Genomic DNA, 19,580 nt, shown 5'->3' on the forward strand with positions numbered 1-19,580 from the left:
TATCTTTTCTATGGCAATTGATGCGTGAAAAACGCATTGGACTTGCAAGTGTCTCAGAGTGCAATGCGTTTTTTATGCATCTCCATAGAATTGTATGGTGCGTTTTCACGCATGTGACTTGCAAAAGAAGAGCATGCTGAGATTTAAACGCGCGTTAAAAAATTTGCCGAATTTTTCGAAAAAATTTGATTCGGCCCGAATCGAATCAAAACGAATCACGTTAAAAAACAGGCATTTCCTGGCTGCAGAGAGCCTGTAGGGTGTTGTAGAACGTTGTGCCATGCTTAAATATGCACAGGGAGCGTGGTTTGGTCTTCAAACAATGCTGTGTTTTAGTATGACACGCACATGACAGCCGCGGCTCTTAGAATAGATTCAATCTTCACTTCCATGTGCACTTACAGAGACCAACTTCACCAAATAAGTGAAGCAGGAATGCAGCCTGACAAGGTAACGTCTATGCCAGCTCGAAATAACTGAGCTGAAGGCCAAGATCCCACTATAACATCAAAGAGTGCACTCTTTTTACACTGAGTGACACAATGATATAGTGTGAAGGTGGTATCAGAAGCAGCAAGAGCCTGCAGAGTGGCACAATGATATAGTGTGTTGGTGGCATCAAAAGCAGCAGCAGGAGCCCGAAGAGTGGCACAATGATATAGTGTGAAGGTGGCATCAGTAGCAGCAGGAGCCCGCAGAGTGGCACAGTGATATAGTGTGAAGGTGGCATCAGAAGCAGCAGGAGCTTGCAGAGTGGCACAATGATATAGTGCGTTGGTGGCATCAGTAGCAGGAGCAGGAGGAGCCCTCAGAGTGGTACAATGATATAGTGTGAAGGTGGCATCAGAAGCAGCAAGAGCGGCAGAGTGGCACAATGATATAGTGTGAAGGTGGCATCAGTAGCAGCAGGAGCCCGTAGAGTGGCACAATGATATAGTGTGAAGATGGCATCAGAAGCAGCAGGAGCCCGCAGAGTTGCACAATGATATAGTGTGACGGTGGCATCAGAAGCAGCAGGAGCCTGCAGAGTGGCACAATTATATAGTGTGTTGGGGGATTCAGTAGCAGCAGCAGCAACAGGAGCCCGCAGAGTGGCACAATGATATAGTGCGTTGGTGGCATCAGTAGCAACAGCAGCAGGAGCCCGCAGAGTGGCACAATGATATAGTGTGAAGGTGGCATCAGAAGCAGCAAGAGCGGCAGAGTGGCACAATGATATAGTGTGTTGGTGGCATCAAAAGCAGCAGCAGGAGCCCGCAGAGTGGCACAATGATATAGTGTGAAGGTGGCATCAGTAGCAGCAGGAGCCCGCAGAGTGGCACAATGATATAGTGTGAAGGTGGCATCAGAAGCAGCAGGAGCCCGCAGAGTGGCACAATGATATAGTGTGAAGGTGGCATCAGTAGCAGCAGGAGCCCGCAGAGTGGCACAATGATATAGTGTGAAGGTGGCATCAGTAGCAGCAGCAGGAGGAGCCCACAGAGTGGCACAATGATATAGTGTGTTGGTGGCATCAAAAGCAGCAGCAGGAGCCCGCAGAGTGGCACAGTGATATAGTGTGAAGGTGGCATCAGAAGCAGCAGGAGCTTGCAGAGTGGCACAATGATATAGTGCGTTGGTGGCATCAGTAGCAGCAGCAGGAGGAGCCCTCAGAGTGGTACAATGATATAGTGTGAAGGTGGCATCAGAAGCAGCAAGAGCGGCAGAGTGGCACAATGATATAGTGTGAAGGTGGCATCAGTAGCAGCAGGAGCCCGTAGAGTGGCACAATGATATAGTGTGAAGATGGCATCAGAAGCAGCAGGAGCCCGCAGAGTTGCACAATGATATAGTGTGACGGTGGCATCAGAAGCAGCAGGAGCCTGCAGAGTGGCACAATTATATAGTGTGTTGGGGGATTCAGTAGCAGCAGCAGCAACAGGAGCCCGCAGAGTGGCACAATGATATAGTGCGTTGGTGGCATCAGTAGCAGCAGGAGCCCGCAGAGTGGCACAATGATATAGTGTGAAGGTGGCATCAGAAGCAGCAAGAGCGGCAGAGTGGCACAATGATATAGTGTGTTGGTGGCATCAAAAGCAGCAGCAGGAGCCCGCAGAGTGGCACGATGATATAGTGTGAAGGTGGCATCAGTAGCAGCAGGAGCCCGCAGAGTGGCACAATGATATAGTGTGAAGGTGGCATCAGAAGCAGCAGGAGCCCGCAGAGTGGCACAATGATATAGTGTGAAGGTGGCATCAGTAGCAGCAGGAGCCCGCAGAGTGGCACAATGATATAGTGTGAAGGTGGCATCAGTAGCAGCAGCAGGAGGAGCCCACAGAGTGACACAATGATATAGTGTGTTGGTGGCATCAGAAGCAGCAGGAGCCCGCAGAGTGGCACAATGATATAGTGTGAAGGTGGCATCAGTAGCAGCAGGAGCCCGCAGAGTGGCACAATAATATAGTGTGAAGGTGGCATCAGTAGCAGCAGGAGGCCGCAGATTGGCACAATGATATAGTGTGAAGGTGGCATCAGTAGCAGCAGCAGCAGGAGGAGCCCACAGAGTGGCACAATGATATAGTGTGATGGTGGCATCAGAAGCAGCAGGAGCCCGCAGAGTGGCACAATGATATAGTGTGAAGGTGGCATCAGTAGCAGCAGCAGGAGCCCACAGAGTGGCACAATGATATAGTGTGAAGGTGGCATCAAAAGCAGCAGGAGCCCGCAGAGTGGCACAATGATATAGTGTGAAGGTGGCATCAGTAGCAGCAGGAGCCCGCAGAGTGGCACAATGTTATAGTGTGAAGGTGGCATCAGTAGCAGCAGGAGGAGCCCGCAGAGTGGCACAATGATATAGTGTGTTGGTGGCATCAGAAGCAGCAGGAGCCCACAGAGTGGCACAATGATATAGTGTGAAGGTGGCATCAGTAGCAGCAGGAGGAGCCCACAGAGTGGCACAATGATATAGTTGAAGGTGGCATCGGTAGCAGCAGGAGCCCGCAGAGTGGCACAATGATATAGTGTGAAGGAGGCATCAATAGTAGCAGCAGCAGGAGGAGCCCACAGAGTGGCACGATGATATAGTGTGTTGGTGGCATCAGAAGCAGCAGCAGCCCGCAGAGTGGCACAATGATATATTGTGAAGGTGGCATCAGTAGCAGCAGGAGGAGCCCACAGAGTGGCACAATGATATAGTGTGAAGGTGGCATCGGTAGCAGCAGGAGCCCGCAGAGTGGCACAATGATATAGTGTGAAGGAGGCATCAATAGTAGCAGCAGCAGGAGGAGCCCACAGAGTGGCACGATGATATAGTGTGTTGGTGGCATCAGAAGCAGCAGCAGCCCGCAGAGTGGCACAATGATATAGTGTGAAGGTGGCATCAGAAGCAGCAGGAGCCTGTAGAGTGGCACAATGATATAGTGTGAAGGTGGCATCAGTAGCAGCAGCAGCCCACAGAGGGGCACAATGATATAGGGTGTTGGTGGCATCAGAAGCAGCAGGAGCCCGCAGAGTGGCACAATGATATAGTGTGAAGGTGGCATCAGAAGCAGCAGGAGCCCGCAGAGTGGCACAATGATATAGTGTGAAGGAGGCATCAGAAGCAGCAGGAGCCCGCAGAGTGGCACAATAATATAGTGTGAAGGTGGCATCAGAAGCAGCAGCAGCAGGAGCCCGCAGAGTGGCACAATGATATAGTTTGTTGGTGGCATCAAAAGCAGCAGTAGCAGGAGCACGCAGAGTGGCACAATGATATAGTGTGAAGGTGGCATCAGAAGCCCGCAGAGTGGCACAATAATATAGTGTGAAGGTGGCATCAGAAGCAGCAGCAGGAGCCCGCAGAGTGGCACAATGATATAGTGTGTTGGTGGCATCAAAAGCAGCAGTAGCAGGAGCACGCAGAGTGGCACAATGATATAGTGTGAAGGTGGCATCAGAAGCCCACAGAGTGGCACAATGTTATAGTGTGAAGGCGGCATCAGAAGCAGCAGCAACAGGAGCCCGCAGAGTGGCACAATGATATAGTGTGAAGGTGGCATCAGAAGCAGCAGGAGCCTGCAGAGTGGCACCATCATATAGTGTGGAGGTGGCGGACAATTCCAGTCCTTGGTAAAGATGGTAGGAGGCAGATGGGGCAACTAGCAGCAGATGTGTGGCATCAGGCGGGTGGCAGCATCAGAATAGTAGCTGAGGCAGGGAGTTAGAACCCCGACTCATCTCTCAACGTTTGGAGGAGGCGTCATGGCTGATCTAATCTGATGCATTAGGAATTGGTGAGTTGAAATCCTGGCCGATCCAAGCCTGATTCATCTTGACAAAGGTCAGTCTCACATTACGGGTGGACAAGCGGGTTCTCCTGGGGGTAACGATGGCCCCCACTGCACTGAACACCTGCTCTGATGCCACACTACTGGCCGGGTAGGACAGCTTTTCTACTGAAAACTCCGCAAGTTGCGGCCACGCATCAGGTTTGGCTGCCCAGTAGTCCAGACTTAAGCGACTGTTGATGGAGGAGAGCCAAAAGTAATCCCTATGCCGGATGTTGACTATTCGGCTGTCACTAGTTAGGCAAAGCAGCATGCTGCGGGCCATCTGCGCAAGTGAGTCTGAGGGACTCCCGTTCTCCATATCCACAGTATACTGCCACGGTGCTTCTGGGTCATCTGCCTCGTCTTCTACCTCCTCCGGATGCTCCTGCTCCTCCTCTCCTGTCACCTGAGTAGAAATTGTCACCTGTGGTAGAAAACCACAAATTGCACCAGACTCTGCTTGTGCTCCAATGTCCTCCTCCTCCAGTTCAGCCCCCAGCGGACTCATGTGGCCATGAGATGTAGTCTCCACTTCTCCAGTGCCCTGACCAGACAGATTTTGCAGCATGAGTTCCAGGACATGAAGCAGGGGAATGACGTTATTCATCCCGCAGTCCTGGCGACTGACAAATAACGTGGCCTCTTCAAAAGGCCTGAGCAAACGGCAGGTGTCACGCATGAGCTGCCAGTGGCTGACATCAAAGTTACACAGGGGAGTACTACGGTCCACTTGCATAATCAAAAAATCATTAATGGCTTTTCTCTGTTCATACAGGCGGTCGAACATATGGAGGCTGGAATTCCAACGGGTGGAAACATCGCATATCAGACTATGTTGGGGTAGGCCGTTCTGGCGCTGCAACTCGAGGAAGTTGTGCTTGGCTTTGTAAGAATGGCTGAAGTGCGTGCACAGTGTCGTGGCCATTTTTAGAATGTCATGCAGATGGGTGTAAGAATTCAGGAACTTGTTGACTACCAGATTGAACACGTGCGCCATGCAGGGCGCATGGGACATCCCTCCTCGGTGCAGCGCGGACACCATGTTCCTCCCATTGTCTGTCACCATGGTTCCGATTTTTAGTTGTCGCGGAGAAAGCCACACATTGATTTCTTCTTGCATGACGCGGAGCAGTTCCTCCCCTGTGTGTCTTCGTTCGCCCAGGCAAACCAGGTGTAGAACTGCGTGACACCACTGTGCCCTGCACATGTGGTATGATAGAGCAGCACTTGTGGAGGCTGAGGTGGTGGGGGAGAAGGAGGAGGCGGACAGTGGCGCAGGAGCAACAGTTTGACAACATGGAGGAGAAAGCGCCGTCTCTTGTTGAAGTTGTTGGTGTGGCTGGGCAGGATGCACATTCATCCAGTCGGCTGTAAAGGACATATACTGGCCCTGACCATAATTACAGCTCAAGGACTGGCCCACCTTCTGTTGTACACCGCTGAGGTGGTAATTTTACCGGCAACACTCTGCACTGAGCGACTACTACAGCCGCTGCCTCGTAGAGCCCCTGTGCCACTGCTGATTTGGGCCTGCGAATCGGGATTTGTACCCCGCGGACATTTGGCTCCTGTCCTCGGACTGCTGCCACCCTGCTGACTCACAGCCACAATAGCGACTTGCTGCCTGCTCCGCAAGCTGACACTCTCTTCGCCCGACGATGATGAATCCCCTGCTACACCCGCCTCCCAAGTGCGATCGGCTACATCATCGTCAATTTGCGTTTCCCGGTCACTGCTACTCTCCTCACCGATGTCAGTATGCACAGCCTGCCTACTGCAGGAAGCAGCGGAAGTCTGCCCCACCTCTTCACTACAAAGCAGCTGCTGACTGTCCTCAAACACTTCGTCCCCGCTGAATAGTGGCGCTGACCCCAGACCACCTAGTAGCTCTCTGGCTGCGGGAAAATAACAGGACAGAGCCTGAGGACAGGTGAGGGCCACTGACCTGCTCCTGGGCCATGCCAACTAATTGTTGTATCAGAGGAACCTACGGACTCTTGGCTGGGGTTGTCAGATGTTATATTTGAAGAATTGGATGACCTAGTCAACCATTCAACAACCTTTGGGTTGTTGATAAACATACTGCCACTAGATGACAACAGCAGTTCTGGCCTCACAGAGTCACCCCTGCTGCGACATCCCATTACTGTGCTGCCACCTCTGCCTGCTCCACCTGCCACCTTTCTGTCTGACATAGTGGTTTATAATCTATGTGGATTTGACACGTAAATCTGGCTGCAAACTAGAGCCCCCAAAAGGTATTGCAATGTGCGTTATACAGATACCCCACAACTGACAGTGTAATTTCAGCGAAAATCACTGTATAAACTATGTGGATTTCACACGTAAATCTGGCTGTAAACTAGAGCCTCCAAAAGGTATTGCAATGTGCGTTATACAGATAAGCCACAACTGACATCTCACTACTTCAGATGCATGAATGTCAAACAGATTTCTTCCTACTCGATTTTGTCACTAAATAGAACTGCTATTTGGGGTATACAGATCCCCCTTAAAGAACAACCAGGGATTGGTCCACCAATCGCTATTGCAGATGCATGAAAGTCAAACAGATTTCTTCCTATTCGATTTTGTCACTAAATAGATATTTGGGATATACAGATTCCCCTTAGAGAACAGCGAGGGATTGCAGCAAGAATCGCACAGTACAATAGCAGCAGCTGGACACTACAGCATGAAGTGTGAAGTGCTGAGATAGAAAATGGCTGGGTTTTATAAGGCTGTGTGACATCACATAAGCCTGCCGGTCGCTGATTGGCTTACAGGTCTGCAGATGTCATCGGGGGTGTTCCTTTCTCCTTCCCAGAGTTCTCTTCCCCATGTAACACGTTGTTCTCGCACCCATTTAGCAGAAACATGAGGGGAAAAAACCAACTTTGTTCCCGCGAATCAGCATAAACTTCTGCTTCGTGGCGAATCAAATTTTTCCTGAAATTCTAACCGAAGTTAGAATCATTAGAATCGATTCGCCCATCTCTAATAATCACCGCTTGTGTCTCTCTTCTCTACTCCTAATATATGTAATTTGGCAAAACTACAAAACCAAATTTATATGTTTTGACATCCTAAAAATGTTGTATTACAATGTAACCGATGTATTAGTCTAATAATAAAACTTGATCATAGTGTCATAAGGAAACTTTAAGTTTAAAATATTAATAACATATCAATAGAATTGGACTTCAATATCAGTTTTGCAAGGTTTGAAACCTAATAGCACCACAGATCATCTGTTCTAATCAGGTGATAAACAGAGAATAGAACAGTAAGTAGATATCTACTATCTTTATGTAGTGTTCAGATGATATGAATGGGAGCTAAATTGCAGTGGCTTGTTTTAGTCACTACACTTTAAATGGAGAGGTCTGCTTTCTGTTTAAGGCCCCTTCCACACTTGCATTGCAGATCACGTCAGAGTCTGATCAGGGTGTGATCAGGGTTTGGTCAGTGAAAAACTGACATTTTGCGTCAGAGTTCAATCAGTTTTCAGTCAGAGTTTGTCCAGTTTTTCACGCACATTTTCACTGCAATTTCAATGCGTTTTTCACGCGCAGATAATGGGGCAGATTTCCTTACCCGGTCCATTTGTGATCCAGCGGCGCGTTCTCTGCGGTGGATTCGGGTCCAGCCGTGATTCACTTAGGTAGTTCCTCCGACGTCCACCAGGTGGCGCTGCTGTGCTGAAGTTCCACGAGGCCCGCCAGAATGCTCTGAAGTTCACCGGCCTATACCTGGTGAAGGTAAGCGCGAGTCCCGCAACACTTTTTTTGTTTTAAATGTGGCGGTTTTTCAGAATCCGTCGGGTTTTCATTTGGCCACGCCCCCCGATTTCCGTCGCATGCATGCCAGCGGCGATGCGCCACAATCCGATCGCGTGGGGCAATACAGGGAAAATTGGCGCAAATCGGAAATATTCAGGTAACACGTCGGGAAAACGTGAATCGGACCCTTAGTAAATGACCCCCAATGTGAGTGAAAAGGACTCAGGACTGAGCTCTATCTTTTCTATGGCAATTGATGCGTGAAAAACGCATTGCACTTGCAAGTGTCTCAGAGTGCAATGCGTTTTTGATGCATCTCCATAGTCTTGTATGGTGCATTTTTCACGCGCGTTAAAAAAAACCCGCGTGTGTGCGTGCAAAAAAATGTAAGTGTGAAAAAGCCCATTGATTACAATGGGTCAGAGTGCAATGCAAGTTCTGCATGTCAAAAGCACGCGCGTGAAAAATGCTAGTTTCAGAGAACAGCTGGTCCTGAGTGCTAGCCTGTAATTTTAGTTATACTTGTCCCTTACCTCTAAACTGAGGGAGGTTTACTGATAATAATAGTATAAAATACAGAAAAAATAATATTATATAAGTTTGAAGTAATAAGATTTGAAAATCGCCATACCACTATTGATCCTACAATGACTTATACATCAATGTGCTCAATGCACTAACCTGTATGCGGCACCCCTCCTATATGGGAAGTTTGATTCCTTCCGTTAATGAGGTTCTGGTCCCGTAGGTCCCGAAAGTCTTGTGTAGAGCAATACCCTTTCCGTGAGGTTTCTTTCACGTTTGTATAGCGTTTCCAAACCAAGTAGTAATCCACAAGGTGCAGATCAGCACACAAGCCCCGGCCGGTGGCTTCGCTGGATATGACTAACAGAGGTACCGGTGACGTCACCCTAGGTACGGTGCGTCTGGTGATGTCACCGGTACCTCTGTTAGTCAGATCCAACGATAGCCTCTAAATGGGTGTTGTGTGCGTCATGTACCCAGGATGATCCATACATACCCCAATTAAGTGATGCAAGGATAGTAGGATATGAATAAGTTGAGGCTATATATTTGAATAGCCTCCATAGATTTTGTGAAAATAGTAACACCGTAGGGACTTGGCTGTTTATCTACACAGCTCAACCAATAGGCAGTTTGTCACAACACGTCTCCCCCAGAGTGTAAGCACCATTCAATAGTCAACAATGATAAGCTAGTGGTCAGTTCCGCTATAGTTCCATTGTATACAAAAGTTTTCATAACACAAATGTGTCTCGTATGGACTGATTGAGAGGTGTTTGAAGGTTCAGCATTACATCAGCCAGTGGGTAGTAGTTGTGGGATAGTTACCAAGCTTGCCTAGCACGCCACTTGTGTGAATTGTTGTGTAATTGATATGTTTGAACCTAAGTTCAAACCATATCACTAAATGTTAGCTGCTCACACTCGGCTATCTTTTTTTTCTCTAGTCTGGCAGTCTGGCTTGTATTCTTTACACAATAACACTGCCTAGTGAAATCTAGATGTAAGATACAGCGACTGGCTTATTAAGCTGACTATCTCTATATTACAACACTGATTCCTCTGACCTGGCTAGTGATAACAACAGTAAGCTAGCTCAGCTATATAATATACAACAGAGGTACTAACTCAACTGATAGGTAAACAGCGTTGGAGGATTAGAGCGACTAAAACTTCAAAGAGCACAATCCCCCCAACATGTTTCACCTGGGGTTAGGGTTTATCTGGCGCGCAGCACTCTCCCTCATAGCTAATTGGAATAGCCATCTAGCAAATCGTCATAGTGGTAACACCCCATTCGGTGACATCACGAGGAGCATGTGACACACCTTACCCCACACCCAATAGGAGTAGCCATGTAGCGACGTGTCATGGGGGTAACGCCCCATTCAGTGAAGTCACAAGGAGCATGTGACACACCTCTCCCTCATAGCCAATAGGAGTAGCCATCTAGCAAAGCATCTTAGAGGCAACGCCCCATTCGATGACATCACAAGGAGCATAAGACACACCTCTCCCTCATAGCCAATAGGAGTAACAATCTAGTGATGTGTCATAGGGGTAACCCCCATTTGGTGACATCACAGAAAGCATGTACCACACCCTTCCCATATAACCAATAGGAGTAACCGTAAGCAACGCGTCATAGGGGTACTCCTATTGGCTGGGAGGAAGAGATGTGTCACATGCTCCTTGTGATGTCACTGAATGGGGCATACCCCATGACACGTCGTGTACAGAGCTATTTGTCATTTTGAAGCTTGACAAATAGTCATCCCTTATATAGTATTTTCCGGACTATAAGGCGCACCGGATTATAAGGCGCACCATCAATAAATGCCTGCTAAAACATCTAGGTTCATATATAAGGCGCACCTTATTATAAGGATGAACGACCAGCAGGTGGCGGACCTGTGCACAGTTTAAGGCAACTGTTGTCTGTAAGTATGGTTCATATATAAGGTGCTCTGGACTATAAGGTGCACCTTTGATTTCTGAGAAAATCAATGGTTTTTTTGTGCACCTTATAGTCCGAAAAATACGGTATATCGCTTCAGCATCGCCAAGCGCCAGATAAGCCCGGTGAAACATGATGAGGGCTTGTGGTCTTTAAAATTTTAGTCGCTCTAATCCTCCAATGCTGTTTACCTAGGTAACTAGTTGTTAGGTCAGTTGAGTTAGTACCTCTTTTGTATATTATATAGCTGAGCTAGTTTACTGTCGTTATCACTAGCTAGATCAGAGGAGTTAGTGTTATAATATGGAGTCAGCTTAGCCAGTCACTGTATCTTATACCTAGATTTCACTAGGCAGTGTTATTGTGTAAAGAAGACAAGCCAGACTGACAACTGACTAGATAGTCTTGAGAAAAAGAGTGTGAGCAGCTAATATTTAGTGATATGGTTTGAACTTAGGTTCAATCATACCAATTACACAACAATTCACACAAGTGGCGTGCTAGGCAAGCTTGGCAACTATCCCACAACTACTACCCACTGGTTGATGTAATGCTGAACCTCCAAGCACCTCTCAATCAGTCCATACAAGACACTATGGGGCACATTTTCTTACCCGAAATATCCTGCATGTGTCGCTTCCCCGCTCAGGTCCCTGGAGTGGAGGGATGTGGTAGTACCTATTTGTAGTTAGCGACGCATTTATGTTTAGACACCAGTGTAAGAACGGTGGATAATGTAAAAGGTAGCTTTCACTTTTTATCAATTAAAAAATCCCTCTATTTTCAAGGGCCTTGTTCCAAACATTTATAGTATTACCACAACACTCATATTAAATAGTTAGTTAATGCAGGAACCCGTAGATCTCTGAGACTGCTGGCTACTAATAGATACCACCTCCTCCCACCCCCCACACACATATACTTAATTTGCAAACTTTTACAAAATATTACTGCTGGTATTACCAATTCAGTAAGTTAAATTTTCTACAAAATAAATCAAAACCTCAGGAAAAATGTAATGATTCTTATATTCTAAGATTTGCACAGATACAGTTTTGTGTGCAAATATAAGCAATATTGTATTATATGTCGTGTAACAATAAACCTTTGAAAGGCACACTGTACCACCCTTTACGATCTGTTTCGAACATCATTAAAAACTTTATAGTAACTACAACTATTATGTCATAATTCTTGCTTTTGACTTTTTTAAACCTTTATTTGTTTTCTTGTGTTATGTGGTGTTGCTTCATCAAAGGGATTGGATTCAAGCTTTGCTCTTCGAGAAGGAGTTTTAAAGCATCCTGAAACATTAGAAACATTGTTATAGAAATGCATAGATATGTACCTGTATGTATCTCTGTAGATGTATATAAAAGATGTGCCTATCATCACTTAGACTGAATTTGCTCAAAAAAATTCTCATGATACTAGAAGGTAAAAATATATTTTAAAAAATTGCCTTTTGTTCTATGCATAGACCCAGCTTACTTTGGGCAGTTTTAGAAGTGTATAAAAGTTAAATAGTGCAAAGTTAGATTAAACAGCCATAGGGCTCATTTACACTTCCTTGTGCATGCCTGGACCGGATCCTGGGCAAGCACAGGGCTGGGAGGAGGAGATGGGGTGACCCCTTCATAGGCAGACCATAGGCACCTGCTCTACGTAACCAGGAGCCATTGAAATCTAAGGGGGCCGTGATGTTGTTGCAAATCATGCAACCAGATCACAGCCTCCATTGCGGCCACGTGAATGAGGCCTCATACAGAGCCAGATTTATCAAAGATGTTGAACAATAAATCTAGCATAGTTCAAGACTTTGTAATTTAACTTTGCACCTCCTATTTTTAGGCCTGTTAAAGTTATGCACAATGTTGGGGGTCTTTAGACGATTGCCTTTTGCCCACAATAACATGCCATGCTCTCTTTGATAAGATCACCCCCTCCCCCCGTCTTATGGGCAAGTCTAAAAACTTTCTAAAACCCTTAATGAATGTCAAGGGTTTTTGGTGCAAATTACAACAAATTTTTTAAACAGATAAATATGTTTCATTTCAGTTCAGTATGTCTCAATGTGGCATTTTGAGCTTTACTTCTGTATGCCTTACTTTGATTTTCTGTACTCTGCTTATCCATTGCATTGCCTTCTTGTCATCAGGATCTTGAGAACACTTCAGAAGTCCATTATAGGCTTGCCTGAGATGTTTCAGCTCAATAATGACAGCGGTAACCTATTGTAATAACAGCTTTCAGAAATCAGAATCCATAAACAGGCAATTTTTTTTATCCAGTACTTTTTCTACTGTCATTTTCATTCCTCTAGGATAACGGGGAAAATTTATCAAAATGGTTGTAAGACAAGACAGCGGACATTAAGTATGCCATCTTTATCAAAGTGTCAGGCGCTGGATGATAACTCATAATTTATGGCCTAGTTGTACACTGAGGGCTTAGTTTACACCAAAAAACTCTGCCAAAACTAGGGTGAATCAGCATATTTTATACCCAAATAGCCATGCCACTTTTAAACATACTAGTTGCCGTACCGAAAACGGTCTTAAATCCTTTATAAATGTGGTGGAGATAAAATGTAAACAAATTCAGATATATAGACACTATGGGGGTCATTTATTAAGGGCCCGATTCGCGTTTTCCCGACGTGTTACCCGAATATTTCCGTTTTGCGCCGCTTGTACTTAAATTGCCCCGGGATTTTGGCGCACGCGATCGGATTGTGGCGCATCGGCGCTGGCATGCGCGCGACGGAAATCGGGGGGCGTGGCCGAACGAAAACCCGACGTATTCGGAAAAACCGCCGCATTTAAAAACCGAAAATGTGTCGCATAAGGACCGCTTACCTTCACCTGGTCCAGCTCGGTGCATTCCGGCGCGATGAGTTTACTTTCAGCGCAGCAGCGCCACCTGGTGGACGGCGGAAGAACTACCTTATTAAATCCCGGCCGGACCCGAATCCAGAGCGGAGAAGCCGCCGCTGGAACGCGAATGGACCGGGTAAGTAAATTTGCCCCAATGGATTAGATTTATCAGGCCTTGTATGCATTTCTTTGGCGTATAAGTCTTGAAATAATCACATGTGATTATCTTCCCCTTCAAACCCCCTCCATGATATGTTCGCTTGTGCATGAAGGGGGCGCGACTGGCCGCAAAGTGGGCCTGTGTGGGGCATTTCTGGTCCCTGCACTCTCTAAAGCATGTGAATATTCACTTTTGAACGTCCTCAGGTTTTTACGCAAAACTATGGTCTCTAAAATACAACGGTTCAAGATCGCTGGTGTATGATAAATCCCCCCTATGATTGATATTCATTAACCCCTTAAGGACACAGCCATTTTGTAGCTTAAGGCTCAGTCCCATTTTTTGGATTCTGACCTGCGTCTCTTTATATGGTTATAACTTTTGAACACTGTTCTTCACTGTTCACTGTACTTCATTTAAAAAAAATGATGAATTTTTAGAAAAATTTGCCATTTTCGTAATTCGAAATCACCGCGTTTTCGGGCAGATCGATTTACCATCTAAATAACTTGCCAAATAACATTTCCCATATGTCTACTTTACATTTTCATAATTTTTGAAATGTCTGGATAATTTATTTTGACGTTACGCGGCTTACAAATTGAATAGCGATTTTCCGTATTTTCAGAATTGACTATTTTGGGGATAAATACTGTTTGAAATTAAATTTTACATATTTAGCATTAAAACCACCCTATATAACCAACCCATTTTCAAATCTGCACCCCTCAAGCTATCAGAAACAGCATTTTGTTAACCCCTTGAGATCTTCATAGTAATTGAATCAAAATGGCGGTGAAATTTAGAATGGTCACATTTTGTCGGTTATACGTTCATTTAGCCCTAAAATTTACACATTTCCAAAAGATAAAAAGAGAAAACCCACCACAAAATTTGTTCTACAATTTCTCCTGAGTACAGAGACCCCCCACATGTGACTGTTACTTGTTTTATGGGGGCACAGCGAGGCGCAGAAGGGAAGGAGCCCTGCAGCTGCCAGGATTTTAGTTTTCTCGTTGCCCCATTTTGAAGGCTACAAAATTTTCGCTTTTCCGTTATTTGGGCCATGCTACGGCATTTTTTTTGCGGGATGAGATGTTTTTTCCAGTGTTACCATTTTGGGGTTGGTATCACCTATTGTTGAAAATTTTTTTTGAGGTCATGAGTAGAAAAGCATCAATTCTGTACTGGATTTTTTACTTCTTTTTTTTTTTTCGTGTTCATCGTATAGCCTAATAATCATGTTATCTTTTAGCTTTATTCTATGGGTCGATACGATTACGGGGATACCAGACATGAATATTTTTTCTTATGTTTTACTAAATTTGCCAAATAAAACCCTAATGTGGGGAAAAATCTATCATTTTTGCATCGCCGTCTTCCAAGTGGCATAACATTGTTACGTTCTTGGCTACAGAGCTGGTTGATGGCTTGTTTTTTTGTGGGACATGTTGTACTTTGCAACAGTATCATTCTGGAGTACATATGTTTTGTTGATCACCTTTTATTGCATTTTTAGTGGGATATAATAGGTAAAAATCATAATTTTTGGCGGGTTTTTAAAGTTTTTTTACGGCGTTCATCATATGGGTTCAATAGTTATTTAGTTTTATTCTATGGATTGTTACTAGAGATGAGCGAACATACTCGTCCGAGCTTGATGCTCGTTCGAGCATTAGCGTACTCGAAACTGCTCGTTGCTCGGACGAATACTTCGCCCGCTCGAGAAAATGGCAGCTCCCGCCGTTTTGCTTTTTGGCGGCCAGAAACAGAGCCAATCACAAGCCAGGAGACTCTGCACTCCACCCAGCATGACGTGGTACCCTTACACGTCGATAGCAGTGGTTGGCTGGCCAGATCAGGTGACCCTGGGATAGACTAGCCGCTGCCCGCGCTGCTCGGATCATTCTATGTCTGGATGCTAGGGAGAGAGCTGCTGCTGGTCAGGGAAAGCGTTAGGGTGTTCTATTAGAATAGTGTTAGGCAGGAGTTATTCAACAAGAACCCAACAGCCCTTCTTAGGGCTACAATAACGTTATACTTTTTTTTTTTTTTTGTTTGCTTGTGGCTGGGCTTGCTGGCACTAGTAGTGCAGCTAGTACCATATTGTGAGGAATTTGCAGGGGGACTTGCTACCGTTGTGTTTAGCGCTTAGTGACACACATATCCACCTCAAACACCAAAGTGGGAAAATTTATTAGGGGTTTGATTTCAATTAGGCAGTGTCTGGCAGTTTCTTTTTATTTTACGTTTATTTTTTCATAACTCAGCGTCATCTCATCAGTGTGCTTTCATACTTGGCTAGAAAATAGCCAAAGGAGAATCCAAACGGCTTACTTACGCCTACAACAGCGTTATATATATTTTATTTCTGGTTGATCTGCTGGTGGCTGTCCTTGCTGCAGTGCATATACTAGCCAATTGTCAGGAATTTGTAGTGAGACTTGCGACCGCTGTGTTTAGCGCTTAGTGGCGCACATATCCATCGCAAAGACCGAAGTGGGAAAATTTATTAGGGGTTGGATTTCAATTAGGCACAGTCTGGCAGTTTCTTTTTATTTTACGTTTATTTTTTCATAACTCAGCGTCATCTCATCAGTGTGCTTTCATACTTGGCTAGAAAATAGCCAAAGGAGAATCCAAACGGCTTACTTACGCCTACAATAGCGTTATATATATTTTATTTCTGGTTGATCTGCTGGTGGCTGTCCTTGCTGCAGTGCATATACTAGCCAATTGTCAGGAATTTGTAGTGAGACTTGCGACCGCTGTGTTTAGCGCTTAGTGACGCACATATCCATCGCAAAGACCGAAGTGGGAAAATTTATTAGGGGTTGGATTTCAATTAGGCACAGTCTGCCATTTCCTTTTTATTTTACGTTTATTTTTTCATAACTCAGCGTCATCTCATCTGGCATAGCAGTGTGCTTTCATACTTGGCTAGAAAATAGCCATAGCAATAGGATAGCATTGTTTGGTTTTAAAAACTAAAAAACGCAAAAAAAAACTAAAAAACACAAAAAAACACCAAAAAAAAAATTAAAGTTATAACTTTCATTTTCAAAATGTTTAACCCGAGGGCTAGGGGTAGAGGACGAGGGCGGGGACGTGGGCGTCCAACTACTGCAGGGGTCAGAGGCCGTGGTCCTGGGCGGGGTGAGACCCCACCTGCTGGGGGAACGCCGCAGAGCTACACTCCCTAGGTTCATGTCTGAAGTTACTGGGACTCGTGGTAGAGCACTGTTGAGGCCAGAACAGTGCGAACAGGTGATGTCGTGGATTGCCGACAATGCTTCGAGCAATTTGTCCACCAGTCAGTCTTCCACGCAGTCCACCCATGTCACCGAAATCGGCACTCCTCCAGCTCCTGCACCTCAGCCTCCTCCCCCCCAGTCTGCCCCCTCCCAGGAAAATTTGGCATTTGAACTGGCATACTCTGAGGAACTGTTTTCTGGACCCTTCCCACAGTCACAAATCACTTGTCCGGTTGCTGCTGAGCAATTTTCCGATGCCCAGGTTTTCCACCAGTCGCAGTCTGTGGGTGATGATGACCTTCTTGACGTAGTGGAAGAAGTGTGTAAAGAGGTGTCCGACGATGAGGAGACACGGTTGTCAGACAGTGGTGAAGTTGTTGTCAGGGCAGGAAGTCCGAGGGGGGAGCAGACTGAGGGATCGGAGGATGATGAGGTGACAGACCCAAGCTGGGTTGAGAGGCCGGGTGAACACAGTGCTTCTGAGACGGAGGAGAGTCCTCGACCAGAACAGGTTGGAAGAGGCAGTGGTGGGGCCAGACGGAGAGGCAGGGCCAGAGCAGGTGCATCAGCGCCAAATGTGTCACGTAGTGAAGCTCCCAAGGCGAGGGCTCCCGCGGCGAGGGCTAGATTTTCAGAAGTCTGGAGGTTCTTTAAGGAAACACCGGATGACCGACGGACTGTGGTGTGCAACCTTTGCCAAACCAGGATCAGCAGGGGTTCCACCACTACTAGCTTAACTACCACCAGTATGCGCAGGCATATGAATGCTAAACACTCCCACTCAGTGGCACCAAGCCCGTTCACCTCCGGCCGTGCACACCACTGCTCCTTCCCCTGTTTCAGCTGATAGTCAGCCCCCTGCCCAGGACCCTGGCACAAAAACCCCATCGTCGCCTCCACGATCCTCCACAGCATCCACCAGCGTTCAGCTCTCCATACCCCAGACGCTGGAGCGGAAACGGAAATATAGTGCAACCCACCCGCACGCCCAAGCCCTTAATGTCCACATCTCCAGATTGCTTAGCCTGGAGATGCTGCCCTATAGGCTAGTAGAGACCGAGGCCTTTCGCAACCTCATGGCGGCGGCCGCCCCTCGGTATACGGTCCCCAGCCGCCACTACTTTTCCCGATGTGCCGTCCCAGCCCTGCACCAGCACGTGTCAGACAACATCATCCGTGCCCTGACCAACGCCATTTCTGACAAGGTCCACCTGACCACGGACACGTGGACGAGTGCTGCCGGGCAGGGCCACTATATATCGCTGACGGCACATTGGGTTAACTTGGTGGAGGCTGGGACCGAGTCTGACCTTGCGGCTGGTCATATACTGCCGACGCCGAGGATTGCGGGGCCTACCTCGGTCCAGGTCTTTCAGGCCTACTATGCCTCCTCCTCCTCCCACCCCTCCTCCACCTCCTCCTTCGAACTACCATCCGTGGGCATGCCGCCATCAGTCGGTAGCTCTAGGCACAGCAGCAGTGCCGTCGCTAAGCGACAGCAGGCGGTGCTCAAACTGCTGAGCCTAGGCGATAAAAGGCACACCGCCCAAGAGCTATTACAGGGCATCACGGCGCAGACTGATCTGTGGCTGGCACCGCTGATTCTGAAGCCAGGCATGGTTGTGTGTGACAACGGCCGTAACCTGGTGGCGGCTCTGCAACTCGGCAGACTGACACATGTGCCATGCCTGGCCCATGTGTTAAATCTGATAGTTCAGCATTTCCTCAAGACATACCCCAATCTGTCTGATTTGCTCACGAAGGTGCGCCGCATCTGTGCGCATTTCAGGAAGTCCAGCACAGATGCTGCCACTCTCAGGGCAGCGCAGCGCCGCCTCCAACTGCCTGCTCACCGACTGCTGTGCGACGTGCCCACGAGGTGGAATTCAACATTAACCATGTTATCCAGAGTTTACCAGCAGCGCAGAGCGATTGTAGACTGCCAAATGTCAACTTCCACCAGAACTGGTAGTCAGGTCAGTCAGCTTCCTCAAGTCTACAATGAGGAGTGGACGTGGATGTCTGATATCTGTCAGGTGCTGAGTAACTTCGAGGAGTCAACACAGATGGTCAGTGGCGATGCCGCCATCATCAGCCCCACCATCCCGCTGCTTGGCCTGTTGAAAAACTCTCTGATCAGCATGAAGTCGGAAGCTTTGCGCTCGTCACAAGAGACGGGGGAAGAAGATTCCCTTGTTGATAGCCAAAGCACCCTTAGGTCTGTTTCTCAGCGCATATCGGAGGAGGTGGAGGTGGAGGAGGATGAGGAGGAAGAGGAGGAGAATGTTGGCGAGACACAAGAGGGGACCATTGTTGAGTCCTTCACTGTTCAGCGTGTATGGGCAGAAGAAGAGGAGTTGGAGGAGGAGGAAATGGACAGTCAGGCCAGTGAGGGGAGTGAATTCTTACGCGTTGGTACTCTGGCGCATATGGCAGATTTCATGCTAGGCTGCCTATCCCGTGACCCTCGCGTTCAAAGAATTTATTCCAGCACCGATTACTGGGTATTCACTCTCCAGGACCCACGGTACAAGCAAAATCTTTCCACTCTCATCCCTGGAGAAGAAAGGAGTGTGAGAATGCATGAATACCAGCAGGCCCTGGTGCACAAGCTGAAACACTATTTCCCTTCTGACAGCGCTAGCGGCAGAGTGCGTAGTTCTGCGGGACAAGTAGCGAGGGAGAGTAGGCGAGCAGGCAGCTTGTCCAGCACTGGCAAGGGTACGCTTTACAAGGCTTT

General features: G+C 47.1%; 1 protein-coding gene across 2 annotated transcripts in view; it reads right to left on the bottom strand.

Moving 5' to 3' along the window:
• Positions 1-11,576: 11,576 nt before the first annotated feature.
• The window catches only part of LOC140068444 (uncharacterized), a 77,467-nt gene continuing 69,463 nt past the window's right edge, over positions 11,577-19,580 (bottom strand). For both annotated transcript variants that reach the window (XM_072114000.1, XM_072114001.1), the window contains 2 exons: positions 12,659-12,781; positions 11,577-11,854 (listed from right to left, as the gene is read on the bottom strand). In XM_072114000.1, coding sequence (XP_071970101.1) covers positions 11,768-11,854; positions 12,659-12,781 — 210 coding nt within the window. In that variant the 3' untranslated portion in view covers positions 11,577-11,767. The remainder of the gene's footprint in view (positions 11,855-12,658; positions 12,782-19,580) is intronic.

This window comes from Engystomops pustulosus, chromosome 1 (assembly GCF_040894005.1).
Source record: "Engystomops pustulosus chromosome 1, aEngPut4.maternal, whole genome shotgun sequence".
In the NCBI taxonomy this organism is placed as follows: domain Eukaryota; kingdom Metazoa; phylum Chordata; class Amphibia; order Anura; family Leptodactylidae; genus Engystomops; species Engystomops pustulosus.